The 18,709-nt window shown below is 42.0% G+C and overlaps 1 protein-coding gene across 1 annotated transcript; it reads left to right on the top strand.

The window, feature by feature from the left end:
- The first annotated feature begins 1,938 nt into the window (after positions 1 to 1,938).
- On the top strand, positions 1,939 to 18,185 carry APOH (apolipoprotein H). Its single transcript, XM_003931805.4, has 8 exons — positions 1,939 to 2,043; positions 2,735 to 2,911; positions 4,786 to 4,882; positions 6,739 to 6,815; positions 10,049 to 10,237; positions 13,254 to 13,433; positions 15,550 to 15,747; positions 18,030 to 18,185. The coding sequence occupies exons 1-8, from the start codon at positions 1,980 to 1,982 to the stop codon at positions 18,083 to 18,085; spliced, it is 1,038 nt and encodes a 345-aa protein (XP_003931854.2). The 5' UTR covers positions 1,939 to 1,979; the 3' UTR covers positions 18,086 to 18,185.
- Positions 18,186 to 18,709: the final 524 nt, after the last annotated feature.

Raw genomic sequence — 18,709 nt, forward strand, 5'->3', positions numbered from 1 at the left:
GAGAAGGAAGGAAGGAAGGAAGGAAGGAAGGAAGGAAGGAAGGAAAGAAGGAAGGAAGGAAGAAAAGGAAGGAAGGAAAGAAGGAAGGAAGGAAGGAAGGAGGGAAGGAAGGAGGGAAGGAAGGAAGGAAGGAAGAAAGAAGGGAGGGAAAAAAGGAGGAAAGGAGTGTCTAGTTTTCCAATTGAGGTATAATTAAGGAAATGCACAGATCTTAAATATTTGGCTTGATGACTTTTGAAAATTGCATGTACCCAAGTAACAACCACCTAAAACAGAATATAAACTATTTCTACCTCCCCACCCCAAGTTTCGTCATGCAAAGGAGCCCATCCCGCCATGAAACCATTTAAAACCCCTCTCCTTGTTTTCTCCTCTCAATATCAAGCACTCAGTTTGTAGCTGTTGCCAAAAATGTTCTCTTCTCAATTTTAACCTGTTTTCAAATTTTCTTTAACCGATGCCCAACCTGTTTGTTTCTCTCTCCTTTTCCCCATCGACTTCAGATCTTACTATATAGAACAACTTGGCGCCTCCCGACTTCATTAGTTTTCTTTCTTCTTCACTCATCGAGGAAATTCTCCACAATAAAGCAGAACCTAGGAGTTACCCAGAGAACAAGAATCTCCTTCCCCATAGAAGGACAAAAGGGGAAGGACCACTGTTATTTCACTTTAGCAGCAGCACACACGTCTCTTCTTATCATGGAACACAATGTTCATTATAAGTGTAGTTTAAGCATCATCTGCCTGACAGATGGAGGTTTCTCAAGCTGATGTGTCTCAAGGCACTTTAGATATGTGGATATAAACCAAGGTCCCCCAAATGAAAGGAAGGAGGCAGCCATTAATAGTTGTGCCTGGCAGGGACTTAAAGTCAGGCGGAGGAGCGGGAATGCTTTATAATAGAGAAAAGGGAAGGCTTCGGGTGTGCTCCAGTGGATTGCTGGTATGGGGAAGATGGAGGGAAACTAACTAGAAGCGGGGTGTCCAGGTGATTGGTTAGATACATATGTTTGGATTTCTCTGGTTGGCCTTAAGTTGGGCCAATTGCTGGCTTTCTAGACTGGTTGCTACGGATGTGTGGATCAGGGTCTGTTTTCGCATATGGCCTGGACATTGTCCATTTAGATATCAATTTTTTTTTACAGCAAATCATGTAGAAGAGAACCAGCGAATCAAGGACTCCCCCACGACCCGAACCCCCTCAAACCACATCAGCATTTCTTCATTTTCTCATCCTGCTCAACGTTTTTTCTTCTTCAAGTCCCAAGTTGTTAATTTCATATCAACTTTCAAATTCTTGAAGCAGATCTAGAAATCTGTCTGGACAGATCCAAGACATATTAAGAGTGGATGAGCAGGACTTTGTATTGATTTGACATGAGAGCAGATAGAAGATTTAAGGACAGCCCTAAGATCCTAACTGGGGCTACAGGAGCTTGTGAAAGAGGATGTTGAGCTCAGTTTTTAGGGAATTAAAGTTGTAAGTGGCTCCTTGAAGACACTGTTTATAATCAAACATCTGAAAACTGGAACATCATTTTAGAGAGGTGGAGACGAGAAAAGAGAGTGTTTGTCCCAAGTTTATACGCCAAGGCTGTGGGTGAAACAAGAGCTTCGATCTTTTGGCGTTCCATCTACAACATACACAAAACAAAAGATGGAGAATGAGAAGTCCAGGCAACCCAGGAAACACCAAGTTTCTGTCAAAAGCAGTAACCAACTGTTTTGTGCCATTAACAAAAACGTTATGGAGACAGAAACCATCTCCCAAAGATTTCATAACAGAGCCACACAGTGGAGAGTAAATGATTAAAGAATGTGGGTCTCAGAGTTCCATTCAAATAATGATACTTTATCTTCCTTTTATTTACAAAGATAAAAGTACACCAGAAAATGATTAATGTTTAAACACTTTTATATTTGCCTGTTTTCTCAGCAGAAGAAAACCACTTTGGGAGTGCCAGTGAGTCATCCACAATGATTTCTCCAGTGCTCATCTTGTTCTCGAGTTTTCTCTGCCATGTTGCTATTGCAGGACGGAGTAAGTACTTTTTGCTGTTGAAAAAATAAGTATGTCCAACCCCCTAGTATATGTCAGGGATCAGTAATGATAACTAGGCTGAGTTTCATGGCTCACGCCTGTAATCTCAGCACTTTGGTAGGCCAAGATGGGGGAATCACCTGAGATCAGGTGTTCAAGACCAGCCTGGCCAACATGGTGAAACCCCATCTCTACTAAAAATCCAAAAATTAACCAGGCATCATGATGGGCACCTGTAATCCCAGCTACTCAGGAGGCTGAGGCAGGAGAATTGTTTGAACCCAGCAGGTGGAGGTTGCAGCGAGCCAAGATCCTCACTCCAGCCTGAGCAACAAGAGCAAAACTCCATCTCAAATAAATAAACAATAATGATAACTAAATGCTCTTTGGAGTGGATGCTGGAGAAACTGGATTGATACTGATTCTTTAATATTGTTACATGTAAAGCTCCTCTGTAAGATATGTAACCAATTTAAGCCTCAACATACTTACCTGTAAAATGGGGATAATTACAGTACCTCCTTCAAATGGTTGTTGAGGAGATTAGATGAGATATTGTATATGAGGTATTTGGCATGGAACTTGGTATACTTATAATTGGTAACAGTACACACATTTTTCATTTGTGGGCTTAGCTGAACTTTAAAATGCAAATAGGTTGGTTACCCATCTGCTTTGTGCTCTCTTTCAGCTTGTCCCAAGCCAGATGATTTACCATTTTCCACAGTGGTCCCATTAAAAACAACCTATGAGCCAGGAGAGGAGATTGTGTATTCCTGCAAGCCGGGCTACCTGTCCCGGGGAGGGATGAGACGCTTTACCTGCCCTCTCACAGGAAGGTGGCCCATTAATACTCTGAAATGTACACGTAAGTCAGCACCTTCTCTCACATTCTCTCCCCTCATTTGGATTCTGGATATTTTGGGGCAGTAAGTTACTTTGCATGCTCAGAGTGCAGAGGGCCAGTAGACACTGCAGAAAGGCAGGTTGGAGAAAAATGAGATGGTCTTGGGGGGTTCTCTATGTCCAAAGAGAGTGAGGGTAATAGCTGCTATTGATAGAAGAGGGGAAGATCCTTGCCTGGAACTAGGGCAGGTTTAAAAACGAGACCTGGCATGACAAAAGGAGAAAGAAACACTACAGAAGTTAAAAGAATGGTGGAGAGACTTTGAAATGTCAAAAACAAAACTGGAAGAATCAGCATATCTTTGGACTTTGTCTGAAAATGAAAGCAGACTTAATAGTTACTGAAATGAATACAAATTTCATCTACATTATGTATATGATATAAATTATGATAAAATACAAGAAAGTATATTAAATAATATAATGTAAATTATATCAATCTCACTATAGCTTTATTGTAAATGGTTGCTTTTATTTATTTCTTAGAACACAGTTCTGTGATATCATGCTAGCAGTATTCTTTGCAGTCAATCATGCAATCAACCAGATTGAATTCACAGTAAATTCAATTATTCATAAACGTGAAGCAGTAAAAATAGGCATATGGACCTGTCTGGGCTCTGGTTATTTTGGTTATATAAACATGACCTTTGTCAAAATCATGCATGTTCATGCAAGTTGATTTTACTATGCTTTTTATTTAAAGAGTCTAAACATAATTTTTAATAAAAAGCCACTTTAACATCATTAGGGAAAATTTTTCTTTAAATCAGGGCCATGTGCGGTGGCTCTTGCCTATAATCCCAGCATTTTGGGAGGCTGAGGTGGGTAGATCACCTAAGGTCAGGACTTCAAGACTGGCCTGGCCAACATGGTCAAACCCCGTCTCTACTAAAAATACAAAAATTAGCTGGGCATAGTGGCTTGCACCTGTAGTCTCAGCTGCTCAGGAGGCTGAGGCAGGGGAATCACTTGAACCCAGGAGGTGAAAGTTGTAGTGAGCCGAGATTGCACCACTGCACTTCAGCCTGGGTGACAGAATGAGACTCCCTCTCAAGAAAAAAAAAAAAAAAATCAGCTATAACTTTTGAACACTAACAATTTAATTTTTTTATTTTTCGTGCATATACATTTGTATTATTGCAGAGAGTAGGTATAATTTTGCATTTTTCTATTTTCATCAGCATAAAAATTGTATCTCCACAAACTTCACAATTCGTATTTTATTGGCTACATAACAGTTCAACTGTTGATTTGCCATGAGTAATTAAAACTGTACCCTGATAGTGAACACTTAGACTGTCTCATTTTTTTTTTTTTTTTTTGGAGATGGAGTCTCACTCTGTTGCCCAGGCTGGAGTGCAGTGGTGTGACCTTGGCTCACTGCAACCTCTGCCTCCTGGGTTCAAACTATTCTCCTGCCTCAGCCTCCTGAGTAGCTGGGATTACAGGTATGCACTATCATGCCTGGCTAATTTTTGTGTTTTTAGTAGAGAAGGGGTTTCACCATCTTGGCCAGAGTGGTCTCAAACTCCTAACCCTCAAGTGATCCGCCCACCTCGGCCTCCAAAGTGCTGGGATTACAGGTGTGAGCCACTGCGCCCAGCCTGTTCAAATTTCGTTATTAGGAGAAACAGTGTAATGAATGCTTTGGTACATATGTTACTTGTCTCATTTTGAATTCCTTTCTCAGAATAGTTACCAGTAAAGTTACTGAACCAAAGGATGAAAATGAATTTATACGTTTTATTTAATGAAAAATTATATAAATAGAAATTTACATGTTTATCTTTTTTTTTTTTTTTAAAGTAACTTTCTTTTATCTTTATATCACAGCCAGAGTATGTCCTTTTGCTGGAATCTTAGAAAATGGAGCAGTACGATATACAACTTTTGAATATCCCAACACAATCAGTTTTTCTTGTAATACTGGGTAAGAACTTTCCTGGGACTGAGCAGTTAACAGACAGAGCATATTTCTGTATCCTTAAGCTAAACATCAGGACTGGTCCATATTTTGTTTTCAACCTTTAGATTGGACTTGCCAGATGCAAATCAATTTTAGTCCTGCTTTTACTATACACTACAGTAGTATTGAGGGTGGGATAAAGATTGGAGAATATAACAACTAATGAAATACGAACCCAACACTTTATCTAATTTTTCTGCTTCTGATTAATTACCTATCAGAGGAGGTACATTGAAATGATTTGGAGGGCCAAATCTTGGCATAGGGTTAAAATACTTCAGGAATAAGACTTGGGCTTTAGGTATTAAGCTAATTTGATTGATGAACCTGGTAGTCTCTAGAAGAGAATTCTAAGGTGAAGGTTGGGAATGTGATGATGGGGAACGTGGTGCAGGGCCACATCCCCAGGAAGCAATCACTCCTGGTGGGCCCAGGCCCACAGGGAGCAAAGGCACCCCTGTGACATTACTGAGAGCACATTGGCTATCCATTAGGGTAAGTTTCTACTGGGATTGGAGGTTAAGAAATACTACATGTGAGAGAGAAATATACACCTTTCATCTGAAACACAAATTTACCAATGGGTCTGAAAACAAATGACCTTAAAAAATTGGCTTCAAAGACAAAAATGTTACATTTTCTTCTTTTTCTTTCTTGCCTTTTGCTCTGTCACCCAGGCTGGAATGCAGTGGCGCAATCTTGGCTCATTGCAACTCCTGCCTCAGCCTCCCAAGTAGCTGGGATTACAGGCTCCTGCCACCACACCCGGCTAATTTTTGTATTTTTAGTAGAGAAAGGGTTTCTCCATCTTGGCCAGGCTAGTCTTGAACTCTGACCTTGTGATCCATCCACCTTGGCTTCCCAAAGTGCTGGGATTACAGGTGTGAGCCAACACATCCTGCTCACTCGCTCTTTTCTTTCTTCCTTTTTCTTTCTTTCTCTTTCTTTCTTTCTTTCTTTCTTTCTTTTTCTTTCTTTCTTTCTTCCTTCCTTCCTTCCTTCCTTTCTTTCTTTTTCTTTCTTTCTTTCTCTACCTTTTTCTCTCTTTCTCTTCCTTCTTTTTCTTTCTTTCTCTTTCTTCTTTCTTTCTCTCTCCTTCCTTCCTTCTTTGTTTGTTTGTTTGTTTGTTTGATCTTGCTCTGTCACTCAAGCTCTAGAGTGCAGTGGCACGATCATGGCTCACTGCAGCCTCGACCTCCTGGGTTGTTGAATCCTTTTGAATCCTTCCTCCCACCTCTACCTCACAAGTAGCTGGGACTATAGGCCCGCACCACCATGCCCTGGTGATTTTTTTTGTAGAAGATGGGGCTTTGCCACATTGCCCAGGCTCAAACTTTTGGGCTTAAGTGATTCAGCCTCCCAAAGTGCTGGGATTACAGGCATGACCCAAAGTACCCAGTCAGAATGTTATGTTTTCATTGGAAATAGACTACATTGTTTTTATACATCGGTGTCAGTAGGCTCTAAGGAAATGAGTAGTGGAGATTACTCAGTGTGATTCACTTCCGTCATCCTGAAAAAGAGATGGTTCTTTGCTTGATGTAAGAAGCAGTAATCTTGGCCAACTCTTTAAAGATAAGGGACTTAGGGGTTTGGCTTCTCCACTTAGCAGCTGTGGAACCCTGCAGTGATTCACCTGCATCTTTGGCTGGGAGACTCCATGAGCCATGGATGAGTGCTGAGATCCTCAGGAAGACAGCATTGTAAGATGGAAAGGAAGTCAATAGCATGAATATAAAGCAATGCTCAATGGGGAAGAGATTTGAGATGTTAGTGATGGAGTATTTTACTCCTTGATAGGTTGAATCTTCCTTTTGCAGGTTTTATCTGAATGGCACTAGTTCTGCTAAGTGCACTGAGGAAGGAAAATGGAGTCCAGAGCTTCCTGTCTGTGCTCGTAAGTCTGGGGGAGGTAATTAGCTGGTTTGCCCGGAACTTTCCTGGTTTTAGCACTGGATGTCTCACATCTGGAAACTCTTCAGTCCCTGCTCAGTGAGATGAATGGTCACTCTTGTGGGGGATGTTCATCCTGATCTCTTGGCCTAGAAGATGAAACAACCACTTTGGAATGACAGGAGGGAGGCATTTGACTTACAGACATATTCTGTATTCTCCACCTGGTGGTCATGACTCTTTCTAAGATAGTCATTGGCCAATGCTCTCATGGTGCTTTGGAAGGGGCTTTGATATGTGTGGCTGTGGTCTATTAGGGACTGTCACCACTTAACTAGGGGAACTTCTGCAAACAGTGAGATCAAATAAACATCTTCCTCCCACTCTGGAACTTCATTCATTTATTCATTCAGTTATTCAATAAACATGAAGGCCAGGTGTGGTGGCTCATGCCTGTAATCTCAGCACTTTGGGACCCCAAGGCAAGTGGATCACGAGGTCAGGAGTTCGAGACCAGCCTGGCCAATATGGTGAAGCCTGTCTCTACTAAAAAAAAAAAAATGAAAAATTAGCCAGTCATGGTGGTGCATGCCTGTAATCCCAGCTACTCGGGAGGCTGAGGCAGGAGAATTGCTTGAACCCAGGAGGCAGAGGTTGTGGTGAGCCGAGATTGCACCATTGCACTCCAGTCTGGGGAGCAAGAGCTAAACACTGCCTCAAACAAAAACAAAAACAAAAACAAAAACAAAACAAAACAAAAAACAAACAACAACAGAAAAAAACCATGAATTGAGGATGTGCTGTATGCTGGATTCTGTTGTTAGCATTGAGGCTGCAAGGCCAAAGGAGACAGCTCTACCTTCAGAGAGTTAGCCTAGTGACGGGGAGGAAAGTCACCCTCACAGTAAGCTAAGAGCCCATCAAAGGGGCTTGCATCCTAGGAGCTGATTGGCCTTTCTCCAAAAAACACTGATGTTTTTTCAGATGATTCTCAGCCACGCTGTCGGAGTCATCTCTGGGCATTCTTTATGTAGGGAAGGACATTCTAATGTTCCCCAACTTGTAATTTACACATCTTTTTTTTTAAATTTATTTTTTTGAGATGGAGTCTTGCTCTGTTGCCAGGCTGGAATGCAGTGGCGCAATCTTGGCTCACTGCAACTTCCACCTCCTGGGTTCAAGCGATTCATCTGCCTTAGCCTCCCAAGTAGCTGGGACCACAGGCACGTGCCACTACGCCCAGATAATTTTGTATTTTTAGTAGAGACGGGGTTTCACCATGTTGGCCAGGATGGTCTCGATCTCTTGACCTTGTGATCTGCTCGCCTTGGCCTCCCAAAGTGCTGGGATTTACAGGCCTGAGCCACCACGCCCAGCCAGTTTATACATCTTTGACCAAGAGGTCAAGGCGTTATAATACTAGTTATAGTTCTTCAACATTTCAATGAGGTCTGTCCTTAGTAAAAGCAAGTGAAAAGTAAAGCAATTTCAAATAAATATTAGTTTAAGAAAAACCGAACAAGCAAAAATAAAAGCTTTTAAGGGATATGAAGTAAAAATTTTCACTCAGCAGTAGGAATCACTGTGGTTCCTATAGTTTTCATTTAAAACAGATTTATACTAATTATGTAAATTTGCTTCTTTATTTAGAGACAGGGTCTTGCTCTGTTGCCCAGGCTGGAGTGCAGTGGCATGATCACAGCTCACTACAATCTCCTCCTCCCAGGTTCAAGCGATCCCTCCTGTCTCAGCTTCTTGGGCAGCTGAGACTACAGATGTGCACCCACATCTGGCTAACTTTAAAAAAATTTTTGTAGAAACAGGGTCTTGCTCTGTGACCCAGACTGGTCTCGAACTCTTGGTTTCAAGCAGTCTTCCTGCCTCTGCCTCTAAGAGCTCTGGGATTACAGGTGTGAGCCACGGTGCCTAGCCATAAATTCACTTTTCAAAAGGGTTATAAATAGAAAGACTACTTTAGCTTCAATCTAATTTAGATGAGCATTTCTCATACTTGAATGGACATATGAGTCTCCTGGGCATCTTGTTAAAACGTAGATTCTGACTCAGGCGCCTGTGGTGGGGTCTGACCTTCTGCATCCCGGCAAGCTCCCAGGCAATACACATGCTGCTAGCCCTTGGACCACACTTTGATCAGCAGGGATCAAGAGAGTTCAAGGTAAATCACATTTTGGTCAGCACCATCTTCTATTACACTAGTGTAACTTTCCCTGAAGTTGTTGAAGCTCCATATTACTCAGGTCAGGGTGACAAGCCACTGCTCTCTCTCTGGGTTCCTGAAGCTACTTGGGTAAGCTCCTTCCATACCAAGAGTCCAAAAGCAGGAACGTAGTCTAGAGAAACAGACTGAACAGGTAATGGAACTCATTTCCAAACAACTATGTACCAAGTCGCTGTCACCAGCCATTATTTTAGGATGATCCGTCAGCACTGAGGGATCAATTCTGCCTTCTAGAAGTATCTTCCAAAGTAGCGTTCGAATCAAAGATTTTTGAAAACCTAACCATTGTGTTGTTGCAAAAGGTAAATTATTCGTGCTAAGACTTAAATTTACTTAATTTTTTGGTGTTTTGACTGGTGCGGATTTCTGATTTGAGGGTCATATTTTCTTTTCTTTTTTCTTTCTTTTCTTTCTTTCTTCTTTCCTTCCTTCCTCCCTCCCTCCCTCCCTTCCTTCCTTTCTTTATTCCTTCCTTCCTTCTTTCTTTCTTCCTTTCTTCCTTCCTTTCTTTCCTTTCTTCCTTTTTTTTTTTTTTTTTTCCCCTGAGACAGAGACTCACTCTATTGCCCAGGCTGGAGTGCAGTGGCACAATTTTAGCGCACTGCAACCTCCTCCTCCCAGGTTGAAGCGATTCTCCTGCCTCAGCCTCTCGAGTAGCTGGGACCACAGGCACACACCTCCATGCCTGGCTCATTTTTGTATTTTTGGTAGAGATGGGGTATCTCCATGTTGTCCACGCTGGTCTGAAACTCCTGACCTCAAGTGATCTGCCCGCCTCAGCCTCCCCAAGTGCTGGGATTATAGGCGTGGGCCACTGTCCCCTGCGGGTCATATTTCCCTAACAGGCATCCACAAGCGACAATTTTTACCCCAGTAGTTTGATCAGTTTGGATTTTCTCAGGTTTATCCTTAGGGTTTTTTTTTTTTTAATTTCTGTAAAGAGTATATTTAATAGTCTTAACTATTTTCATAGAAATGATAGTTCTTTCTTTTTCCAGCCGTCACCTGCCCTCCACCATCCATACCAACATTTGCAACACTTCGTGTTTATAAGCCATCAGCTGGAAACAACTCCCTCTATCAGGACACAGCAGTTTTTGAGTGTTTGCCACAACATGCGATGTTTGGAAATGACACAATTACCTGCACAATGCATGGAAATTGGACTAAATTACCAGAATGCAGGGGTACGTGCAATAAGACAAAATACATATGATAGGGCAGGATCTCATTTTTGAAAGGTATTGAAAATTTCAACTATCATGGAGTGTTTCCATTGAACTCCTTCAACAGTTGTTTACTGAGCATCTACTATGTGCCAGGCAGTGTGCTGGGCACTGGAGATTCCAGATGAGTGAGATCTGGCTTCTGACCCAAGGGAATTACAAATAAGGCAATGAACTATCTGGAGTTGCCTGGGACAGCTTCCCGTAGGTGGTGATCCTTGAAATGGGCCTTGGAGGAGGAGTAGAGAATGAAGAGAAGGCATACCACATGGGGGTACGGCATGTGCAGACAGGGAGGCATGAAGGGCAGGATGGAAAGCTGAATATTTCAGTGAGGCTGGTGAAGTTCTCTTCTGGGTGAAGTTCCTGGGTTAAATTGGAGAGTCCTAGGAGATGAAGGTAAAGCCTGGGTTGCAGTGTGATTGTCATACGTTTTTAAAATCTTTACCCAAGTTTAAGAATCACAGAAATATTTGATTTTTAAGGAATTATGAAAATGATTTATCCTATAACTTGATCCGTCATTACTATCTTTAAGTTTGTCAGCCTCATAACAGACAAATTATAAAGTTTGCCTTGTGCACCAAGAGTTTTGTTTTTGTTTTTGTTTTTGTTTTTGATAGAGTCTTGCTCTGTCACCCAGGCTGGAGTACAGTGGGCAATTTTGGCTCACTGCAACCTCTGCCTCCCGGGTTCAAGTGATTCTCATGCCTCAGCCTCCTGAATAGCTGGGATGACAGGTACCCATCACCATGCCTGGCTAATTTTTGTATTTTTAGTAGAGACAAGGTTTCACCATAATATCAGGCTGGTCTTGAACTCCTGACCTCAAGTGATCCATCCACCTTGGCCTCCCAAAATGCTGGGATTACAGGTATGAGCCACTACTCCTGGCCAAGAGTTATTATAATGAATATTAATGTCTCCAGTAGTAGATATTACAGATATCCAGTGAATGATTCGAAACAGAGTGATTTTCGGCATGGGGGAGCTACCGATAACATAGTAACTTGCACCTTCCTGGGCATTCAGCTATGGGCCAGGCACTGGTCTCCTGCTTTGTGTCATCTGACTTAATTCTGCAAAGTCCTAAGCAGTAGGTTCCCTTTGTTTTTTCAATGTTTCACCTCGATATATCAATCAACTGTCAATATGTTGTGACATTTTTCTCTCTGTTTCTCCATAAACAGATCCTTTTTCCCCCCTTTATTTTGAGAAGGAGTTTTGCTCTTGTTGCCCAGGCTGGTGTGCAATGGCACCATCTTGGCTCATTGCAACCTCCACCTCCTGGGTTCAACTGATTCTTCTGTCTCAGCCTCCCGAGTAGCTGGGATTAAAGGTACCTGCCACCATTCCCAGCTAATCTTTGTATTTTTAGTAGAGATGGAATTTCACCATGTTGGCCAGGCTGGTCTCAAACTCCTGAACTCAAATGATATGCCTTCCTCAGCCTCCCAAAGTGCTGGGATTACAGGCGTGAGCCTAGTCTCCTATAATTAATAATAAGCCCCTGCCTCTTTTGTTGTCTTTCATTGACAATTTTGAAGAGTACAGGCTAGTTGTCTTGTAGAATGTTCCATAATCTGAATGTGATTAGATATTTACTCTTGATTAGATTTATGGTAAATATTATTGTTAAGAATACATTGTCACATCAGAAGGCACACAATGTCAGCAGTTTCATCACTGGTCATGCTTAGTTTGATCCTTAGGTGAGGTATGCTAGATCACCTTTTGGTAAAGGCACTGCTTTTTCCTTGGAATTAGGAAGCAACCTGTGGGTGATACTTCAAAACCATGGAATATCCACTGTCAGGCAGTCATTGCAGAATCCGATAATGATCTTTGAATCTATCAGTTATGGCATTGGTGGCTGAAAATGGTGACTTTCTAATTCTATTGTTCCTTCTACATTTATTCACTGGCTTTCCTCTATAGAGGCAAGCTCTCCCTCCATCCACCATTTTTTAGTATTACTACAGACACATGGATTTTTTTTTGAGAGGGAGTGTCACTCTGTTTCCCAGGCTGGAGTGTAATGGCATAATCTCAGCTCACTGCAACCTTCAGCTCCTGGGTTCGAGTGATATTCCTGCCTCAGCCTCCCGGGCTGGGATTATAGTCACATGGCACCACACCCAGCTAATTTTTATTAGTAGAGATGGGGTTTCACCATGATGGTCAGCCAGGTCTTGACCTCCTGAGCTCAAGTAATCCATCCGCGTCAATCTCCCAGAGTGCTGGGATTACAGGGGTGAGCCACTGCATCTGGCCACATGAATTCTTCTTTTATTTAATGTGTGGCAGAACCAAAATTGAGCCAAGCAATCTGACTCTGGAGTTTATACTCTAAATCACCCTCCTTAAACTGCCACTGAGAATATTGTGCTCCTGGCTCCAGCCTTTCTTTCTTGCACTGCAGTTCATAAGGACGTGGGTTTGGGGCTCTACTGTTGAGGATCTGAAGGAGTCCAGGAAGCAGCACCATTTTTCTCTGACATATTTCATGCTGGCTTCTTTCATAGCCTGAATTGAATAACAGTAAGATTTACTATTTTAAAGCCAAATAATGGTGTGCTAAGTGTGTATGGGGTGAGGGGGTTCAGTCTTTGCATTTTAATTTTACGGTTTGTTGATTGAAAGAAATAGACTTTGCTTTTCTTCTTTCAAACCCACCATCATAGACTGTGCAATAAATAATACCTTATGATTATATGTGAAAACCCAGAGAACTTCGTGAAGTCTCATTAATTTACTTTCAAAGTACGGTTGTTGTTTTTTTTAATATCCAAGGTACCACGAATACAAGAGAAGTGGAGACAGAATTAAGCACAAGGTACCTATAAATTGCATTCCAGTTACAGGAACATGTAGTGACTCAGTGGTGTGATAGAGACAAGAATGTAACTATTTCATGACAATTGGATAGCAGCACTACTATTTATTACTAATATGTCTTACTGAATAAATGTTTTAGAAGTAAAATGCCCATTCCCATCAAGGCCAGACAATGGATTTGTGAACTATCCTGCAAAACTAGCACTTTATTACAAGGATAAAGCCACATTTGGCTGCCACGACGGATATTCCCTGGATGGCCCGGAAGAAGTAGAATGTACCCAACTGGGAAACTGGTCTGCCATGCCAAGTTGTAAAGGTATGGAAATATAGGCGAATTCCTAGAAGATCTCTTAATGTATATAATGAATCAGCTTTACTTGCTATTTTCTTGTTCCAACACTTTTCCACTTGCTGCTCATTCTTGGTAGGAAACTCCTGGCATATGACTTCAGGACTCATACGTGCATGGGAAAGCCTCATGCTTAGGAAGCATGCTTGACTTTAAACAGTATGAAATAAACAGAACCTTTGGAAGCACTGATGATATGGTGGGAAATCTGTGGGCTTTTAAAATTTGCTTCTAAGTCTTTGCCTCTGAGCACCGTTATTTATTTATTTATTATTTTTTTGATATGGAGTCTTGCTCTGTCACCCGGGCTGGAGAGCACTGGCATGATCTTGGCTCACTGTAACCTCTGCCTCCCTGGTTCAAGCATTTCTCATGCCTCAACCTCCCGAGTAGCTGGATTACAGGGACCCACCGCCATGCCCAGCTAATATATTTTTAATGGAGATGGGATTTGGCCATGTTGGCCAGGCTGGTTTAGAACTCCTGCCCTCAGGTGATCACCTGCCTTGGCCTCTATAGAGAAGGTCTTGCCTTCTGTCCACCATTTTTTAGTATTATTGTAAACACATGGAATTTTTTTTTTTTTTTTTTTTTTTTTTGGGATGGAGTCTCACTCTGTTGCCCAGGCTGGAGTGTAATGGTGCAATCTCAGCTGACTACACCCTTCACGTCCCGGGTTTGAGTGATTACAGCATGAGCCATCACGCCCAGCATGGTGGTCTGTCTAGCCAAGGCTCTTCTCATTGCAAAAACCAACCCACATCCGAGTGAGTTCAAGGAAACTGGAGATATTATAAGGAGGCAACAGGCAGTTGATCATGTGGGCATTGAAGATGATGAAATATAACTGGTACTCCTGAGGACTGGAACTGAAAGGCAGGAACTAGTCCTACTTTGTCCATATCTCAAGGGCCTCTCCCATCTCTGTCTCTCTGCTTATTCATCTTGAACATGGCTTGATATACACCAGCCCTCTCAGCTAAAGGAGTCATCACCAACTTGCAGCTGTTCCCTGAGAAGCTGGTTCCTTTTGAGTTAGGTGTTTACCCTTGATCCCGTCAGTGTCATGCTTAAGCAAAGCAACAGCCTAGCATTAGAACTCTGCTCAGGTCGCTATGGGCTGGACAGTTTAAGCAGAAAGAGGAACTCTGGGGCAGCAGGCAAGACGACAAATAGCATCTCAGGTTACAGTTCCCTAGAAGCAGAGCCTGAGACAGGGATTCGAATACAGCTGATTTAGTGGGTGTCTCCGGAGAAGAAAGAGAGAGGTAGCTTTGAGAGGGTAAGGCACCAGTTCTCAAACTTCACTGTGCATCAGCAACATCTGGAAGGCTTGTTTTAACACAGGATTTTTGAGCTCCACTTTCGGAATTTCAGATTTGGTAGATCTGGGATGGGACCTGACAATTTGCATTTATGCCCAGTTCCCAGGTGACGCTAATGCTGCTGAGCCTGGGAGAATTGTGGTCTCTGCTAGAATGAGGTTCAGTTCGATCCCACTGGGAGCTCTGGAGTGTGAATTCCACCCTTGAGTTAATCCCACTGACGGCCAAGGGGACCTGCTTTTTCTATTCCCTCATCAGCCATTGGCTTTGAGTGGCTCCCTTTCCTGACTCTGGGGGTGGTTTACATAACCTCCTGGGAGACGTGGCTTCCCTATGGCTGAAGGCAAATTTTCAGAGTATTTATGAGCTGTTATCGGCCGACACTAACAGTGACTGGCAGATAGATTCACCAGCTTAATGAATGCGATCTGAGAGGGCAGTGTAGGCTGACATGAAATGTCAACATCTGTTAGAAGTTTTTTTTTTTTTCACTGAAACAGAGGCTCTGATGCTTCTGTCTGACCTTCTTCTGTGGCTACTGAAGGGAAAAAGAAGACCATTTTGGAAGCTATGAATAATAGTTCTGTTGACAGAGAACTTCAATTAGCAATCAAAACAGTATCACTCACTATGTACATTCTTGGAATTTTCTTGTCTTGACCAATTTATGTAGGAGTACTCATCTACTGTTTCAAATGCTATTATTTTAGAAAGATTTCCTGAACTCTTAAGTCCTGATTACAAATATTCTCTTTCAGCATCTTGTAAAGTACCTGTGAAAAAAGCCACTGTGGTGTACCAAGGGGAGAGAGTAAAGATTCAGGAAAAATTTAAGAATGGAATGCTGCATGGTGATAAAGTTTCTTTCTTCTGCAAAAATAAGGAAAAGAAGTGTAGCTATACAGAGGATGCTCAGTGTATAGACGGCACTATTGAAGTCCCCACATGCTTCAAGGGTAAGTCTACACTGGAATGTTTAGCTAGGACGCCCACTTACTGCTCATCATAATCAGAGCCATTGCTATATAACGATTGTTAAAAAACAGATGAGACCAGATGTGATGACTCATGTCTGTAATCTCAGCACTTTGGGAGGCCAAGGTGGGCAGATCACCTGAGGTTAGGAGTTCAAGAACAGCCTGGCCAACACGGTGAAATCCGTCTCTACTACAAATACAAAAATTAGTTGGGTATGGTAGCTGTAATTCCAGCTACTCAGGAGGCTGTAATCCCAGCTACTTGGGAGACTGAGGCAGGAGAATCACTTGCACCCAGCAGGCAGCAGTTGCAGTGAACCAAGACCGTGCCGTTGCATTCCAGCCTGGGTGACAGAGCGAAACTCCATCTCAAAACAAAAACAAAAACAAACAAACAAAAAATCACCAGATGAATTTGGCCACTGGATTTTTAAAAAGAAGGGTGAGAGGGAGAAACAGTGATAAGAAGCAGTGAGCTGCAGATGGTGTGCCCACTTGCATTTTCCCTTCCATTTTTTTTTTTTTTTTTTTTTTTGAGACAGGGTCTCACTCAGTCACCCAGGCTGGAGTGCAGTGGTTCCATCACATCTCACTGCAGCCTTGACTTTCCGGGCTCTAGTGATCCTTTCACCTCGGCCTTCGAGTAGTGGGGATTACAGGCAGGCGCCACCATGCTCAGCTATTTTTTGTTTTCTTATTAGAGAAGAGATTACACCATGTTGCCAGGGCTGGTTGTGAACCCTTGGGCTCAAGCAGCCCCCCTGCCTCAGTCTCCCAAAGTGCTGGGATTATAGGCATGAGCTATGTGCCCAGCCTCTTTTCCAATTCTTTTCTGTAAAACTCAGGGTTCTGGTTTTATTCAATGAATGTGGAGGTGAATTATGCCATCTTGTATAATTTCAAGTTGAGCTTGAATAGTAATGAACCAAATATTGAAAAATAAAAATATCTACCTTATCTTGCTCCCGCATTATAAAGAACTCACCCCAAGTTACAAAACAACTCATGACAATGATAATTGGTCTAAAGATCTAACATTTCCCCCTTTCTCCAGCAATTCCCAGAGTTTGGAAAGTATCCATTAGATCAACGTTTTTTAAGGAAGATGGTACCAGGTCTGTGTGAGATAGAGAAGTGTGTAATGACCAGCATTCAGAGCTGCTAGCCTTTCAAGGTTTCGGATTTAGGGTTTACGTGTCTTTGATGCCAGGAAGTAAGAACCAGCCAGAGGCTGAAACTGTCATTGGCTCTAGGTTTAGAAATCTTTCAGAAACATTGACAATCTTGTTTTAGCAGCTGGGAGAGGACAGTAGGGAGCAGACAAAGGTAAGAAGAGAGGAGTCTGAGAGGCACCCAGCTAGTGGGAGAGAAGGGAATGATAACTGATTAAAAATACCCACTTCATGGGGTTGTTTTGATTATTAGAAATTAGCATGACATGGAGTAACATAATTTTAATTACAAATAGTTAGAAATGCACTGAATAAATTGCAGTTGTTCAAAAAGCAGCAGAGCCCTGGTGAGATGTTAAATACAAAGTAAGACAAAATACAATAAGCTTAAATACAAATCAGTAGAAAAAATACTAGAAAAGAATAATTTTTAAAAGTCATAGCTTTGTTGATGTATTTCTTCAGGATCTTCTCCCTTATGATCTTTAGACAGATGCAGTACCATAAAGGACTGATACATTTTTTTTCCCTTTAACATTGACTATTGTAGAGCAGTCTTCACTGTATATAGAACCTTTAATTTTATCTCTGGAAGTGAGGGCCTTGGCCAGGCATGGTGGCTCATGCCTGTAATCCCAGTACTTTGGGAGGCCAAGGCGGGCAGAATCACTTGAGGTCAGGAGTTCGAGACCAGTCTGGCCAACATGCTGAAACCCTGTCTCTACTAAAAATACAAAGATTAGCTGGGCACGGTGGCATGTGCCTGTAATACCAGCTACTCAGGGGGTTGAGACAGGAGAATCGCTTAAACCTGGGAGGCAGAGGGTGTAGTGAGCCAAGACCGCGCCACTGCATTCCAGCCTGGGCGACAAAGCAAGACTCCATCTAAAAAAAGAAGAAGGAAATTGAGGGTCTTATCATTTCCCTGATGTTTTCTCCCATCACTTAAACCTCACACTAAATGGTTTCATTCACATAATTACATGCACTGTATATACTTGTAAAACGTATTTGATTTGGTTTAGCTATTTAACACATTTAAGAAATGATTGTTTCTCTTAGAATGTTTATGTTTTTCTCCCCCAACAGAACACAGTTCTCTGGCTTTTTGGAAAACTGATGCATCAGATGTAAAGCCATGCTAAAGTGATTTTCAGATTCAACATAAAATGTCACACTTGTATCTTGCTCATCCAAGGAACCTAATGGAAATTAAAAAATAAAGCTACTGAATTTATTGCTTCAGCCATTGCAGTGTTACTGTTCATGGTAGCTTACTTTTAGTTATGTCATCTGGTTAAGAAATGCAAATATTTGAAACGTTATCATTTTCTGGCTCTGAAATTGACAGTATAAACAGTTGTCTGGGTATCCCACTTTTCCTGTGCATAATCCTATTCTCGTTTGGGCAAGGTGGCTCACGCCTGTAATCTCAGCACTTTGGGAGGCCGAAGCGGGCAGATCATTTGAGGTCAGGAGTTCGAGACTAGCCTGGCCAACATGGTGAAACCCTGTCTCTACTAAAAATATAAAAATTAACCAGGTATGGTGATATAGGCCTGTAATCCCAGCTACTTGGGAGACTGAGGCAGGAGAATCACTTGAACCTGGGAGGCAGAGGTTGCAGTGAGCTGAGATTATGCCATTGCATTCCAGCCTGGGTGACAAAGTGAGACTCCATCTTAAATAAATAAATAAATAAATAAATAAATAAATAAATCTTACTCTCAAGCACTTTCATGTAAAACACCTGCAATACAATATTTTTC

This window comes from Saimiri boliviensis, chromosome 17 (genome assembly GCF_048565385.1).
Source record: "Saimiri boliviensis isolate mSaiBol1 chromosome 17, mSaiBol1.pri, whole genome shotgun sequence".
NCBI lineage: Eukaryota > Metazoa > Chordata > Mammalia > Primates > Cebidae > Saimiri > Saimiri boliviensis.

Bases quoted from the DNA above. Each gene is read 5' to 3' on its own strand.
- APOH (XM_003931805.4), top strand. From the start codon at position 1,980: ATGATTTCTCCAGTGCTCATCTTGTTCTCGAGTTTTCTCTGCCATGTT. The intron at 2,912-4,785 runs GTAAGTCAGCAC...TTTATATCACAG, and splicing joins TAATACTCTGAAATGTACAC to CCAGAGTATGTCCTTTTGCT. The intron at 13,434-15,549 runs GTATGGAAATAT...ATTCTCTTTCAG, and splicing joins TGCCATGCCAAGTTGTAAAG to CATCTTGTAAAGTACCTGTG.